At 43.8% G+C, this 2,500-nt stretch overlaps 2 protein-coding genes across 4 annotated transcripts in view; both read right to left on the reverse strand.

Annotated features, from left to right (window-relative positions):
• LOC134179553 (LIM domain-binding protein 2-like) overlaps positions 1-929 on the reverse strand; it is a 7,242-nt gene extending 6,313 nt beyond the window's left edge. For all 3 annotated transcript variants that reach the window (XM_062646501.1, XM_062646493.1, XM_062646483.1), the window contains exons 1-3: positions 702-929; positions 531-615; positions 327-429 (exon numbers count right to left, since the gene is read on the reverse strand). In XM_062646501.1, the coding sequence (XP_062502485.1) occupies positions 327-429; positions 531-615; positions 702-772 (259 nt within the window). In that variant the 5' untranslated portion in view covers positions 773-929. The remainder of the gene's footprint in view (positions 1-326; positions 430-530; positions 616-701) is intronic.
• Positions 930-1,254: 325 nt separating this feature from the next.
• The window catches only part of LOC134183301 (ADP-ribosylarginine hydrolase Tri1-like), an 8,493-nt gene continuing 7,247 nt past the window's right edge, over positions 1,255-2,500 (reverse strand). Inside the window, exons 10-12 of the mRNA XM_062650799.1 lie at positions 1,776-1,885; positions 1,605-1,709; positions 1,255-1,540 (exon numbers count right to left, since the gene is read on the reverse strand). Coding sequence (XP_062506783.1) covers positions 1,351-1,540; positions 1,605-1,709; positions 1,776-1,885 — 405 coding nt within the window. The 3' untranslated portion in view covers positions 1,255-1,350. The remainder of the gene's footprint in view (positions 1,541-1,604; positions 1,710-1,775; positions 1,886-2,500) is intronic.

The following is a 2,500-nucleotide window of genomic DNA, read 5'->3' on the forward strand; positions in this document are numbered from 1 at the left end:
GCAGGCAGGCAGGCAGGCAGGCACACACACACACACACACACACACACACACACAATTTTACACCACATTTGTCTTGCCTGTTTGGATCACATGACCAAAAACAAGTTTGTCACTAAAGCAAAAATTAAAATCGTTTCCGATCACGTGACCCAAACCTAAACCACGCGCGTTACACCAGCAAGATGGTCTACACTATTATCCTAAGTACATGTGTACCGGTAATAGAGTGAGGCAACACACACACACACACACAAACACAAACACACACACACACACACACACACACACACACACACACACACAACAATCATCATCATCCCCTCACGATAGTCCTTCGGCACGTCCTCGACACATATCTGCACGTGCATCTCAGCGTCCTCCTCGAAGAACTCCGACGCGAAGCTGTCCCACCACGTGTTGTCTGCGTCCTGCGGTGTGCACACACAACAACAATCACACGTTACTCCCTCCATGTCACTCCAAGTGTCAAAAAAAAGAAAGAAAGAAAGAAACCGCATATCTCGCTTGCCTCGGGTCTTTGCTGCAGGTGCTTGTTCAACTCGAACAGCCTGAACTCGGGATGAGACGCAAAGGGCATGCGCCGTGGTGCCGAGCTGCATGACAGAAAAAACGCGCAAAAATTATTTGAAACGCTCGAACGGCTAGCGAACGTCGCGAACGCGGCGAGACGTCGACGTACTTGATCATGCGTCCGTTGTCTTGCGGAGACGTCATCTGGTAGTCCGGCTCTCGTACGTTGTCGAAGTCCATCGCGTCGTCGACGCCTCCGGCCGTCGTGAGAGGAGCCGAGGGGCTCCACTCGAAGTGCGTTCTTCGACGAAACGGCTAGCTGCTCGTCCGTGCGTAAGCAACGCGGTAATCGCCAGTAAACGAGCCAACAGCTTTAGACATTAGTGTTGACTGTTAACGCGCGCTAGCAATTCCTACTGTAGACATAATTTCTGTAATGTTAGCTGTTAACGCGCGCTAGCAAAACCTGATTTATTTGTATTTGGCCGTTAACGTGCGTTAACCAAACTTTCAGATTACAGTTGCTGTTAACGTGCGCTAGCAATTCCTAAGATTACTGTGGACATAATATATGTAATATTAGCTGTTAACGCGCGCTAGCTAAAAATTTTTTTATTTTGTTGTTAACGCGCGCTAGCAAAACCTGATTGACTTGTGATTGGTCGTTAACGCGCGCTAACCAAACCCTCAGATTACTTACTGCTAACGCGCGCTAGCACAACTGAAATGTTACAGTATATTACTTAATCAATTAGCCAAAAATCAAATTACATCGCAGAATCCAAAGTCTTGTATAAGTAAATGATGCTTATATGAACTCAAACGTCTGACTCTAAGGCTTCATGGCTTTTCAATTCGTTGCTATTTTCACTCAATCCCACAAGGTCGAGGAAGCGAGCGACGTGATCGTCAAGCCACCGAATATGAGGCATCATCTGGAGTCGTTCGATCGGAAGAGCATTGTAGCCGAGTTTGCAGCCCAACAGAGCACCGCACACGGCACAGTTACTGCAATTAAAAAATTCGAATAAAACTCGAGTTCAGAGTGAAGCATCGTCGATGTAGCTCTGACCTGTCTGCGTCTCCTGCCTGCATCACTAACTCTGATATCGCCTTCTCGAATTTAGAAAAGTTTCGGAGACCGAAGAAGCCTGCACCAAGAGCTTTGTATGTGTAGCTGTAATGAGAAATGATTTTGTGTGTAATTTGGTGTCAATGTGTTTGAGTGTTTTGTGTGGGTTACCCTATTGATTGTTCTTCGTCTAGACCGAGGGTTGACCATTTCTTTGCCCAGACGTGCCGCTCGAGTTCCTTGATAGTTTCTGTGTTGTCTTCTAATTCGGACTTGGCCAACTGATAAACACATGACATGTGTGTAGTACAGTGTACAAGCATGTGTGTCTGTGTGTGCGAATGTACGCACGTGCACACACACACACAGACAAACAGACAGACAGACAGAGAGACACACAGACACACAGACACACACACAGACACACACACAGACACACACACACACACACACACACACACACACACACACACACACACTCATCGTCAAAGTAATTTCTAATATACTGCACCTAAAAATTTCTAAATTCAAAATACTAAAATTTAAAATTTTAATTTTTCAAAAATAAAATTTAAAAATTTAATGCAAATTTTAAACTAAAATAGAAATGTACAATACAAATAAAAATTAAAATAATAAAAACAAAAAATTTAAATTAAAAAATTTTTTAAATTAGAATTTGAAATTTAAAATGGCTGAAAAACCCACTGACTGTCTGTCTGTCTACTCCTGTGAGTGTGTCTGCCAACCCATTTTACCCACACTTAAAATCTCAACAGGAATTGTTTTGACATTCAAAGAGGCCATCAACTCATGCATACCCCATACATCACCTCCCAACATGCAGCCCTAAATAATCCTGTGATCCATCCCACTAATACACAGTGTACACACAG

This window comes from Corticium candelabrum, chromosome 1 (genome assembly GCF_963422355.1).
Source record: "Corticium candelabrum chromosome 1, ooCorCand1.1, whole genome shotgun sequence".
NCBI classification, from domain to species: Eukaryota; Metazoa; Porifera; class Homoscleromorpha; order Homosclerophorida; family Plakinidae; genus Corticium; species Corticium candelabrum.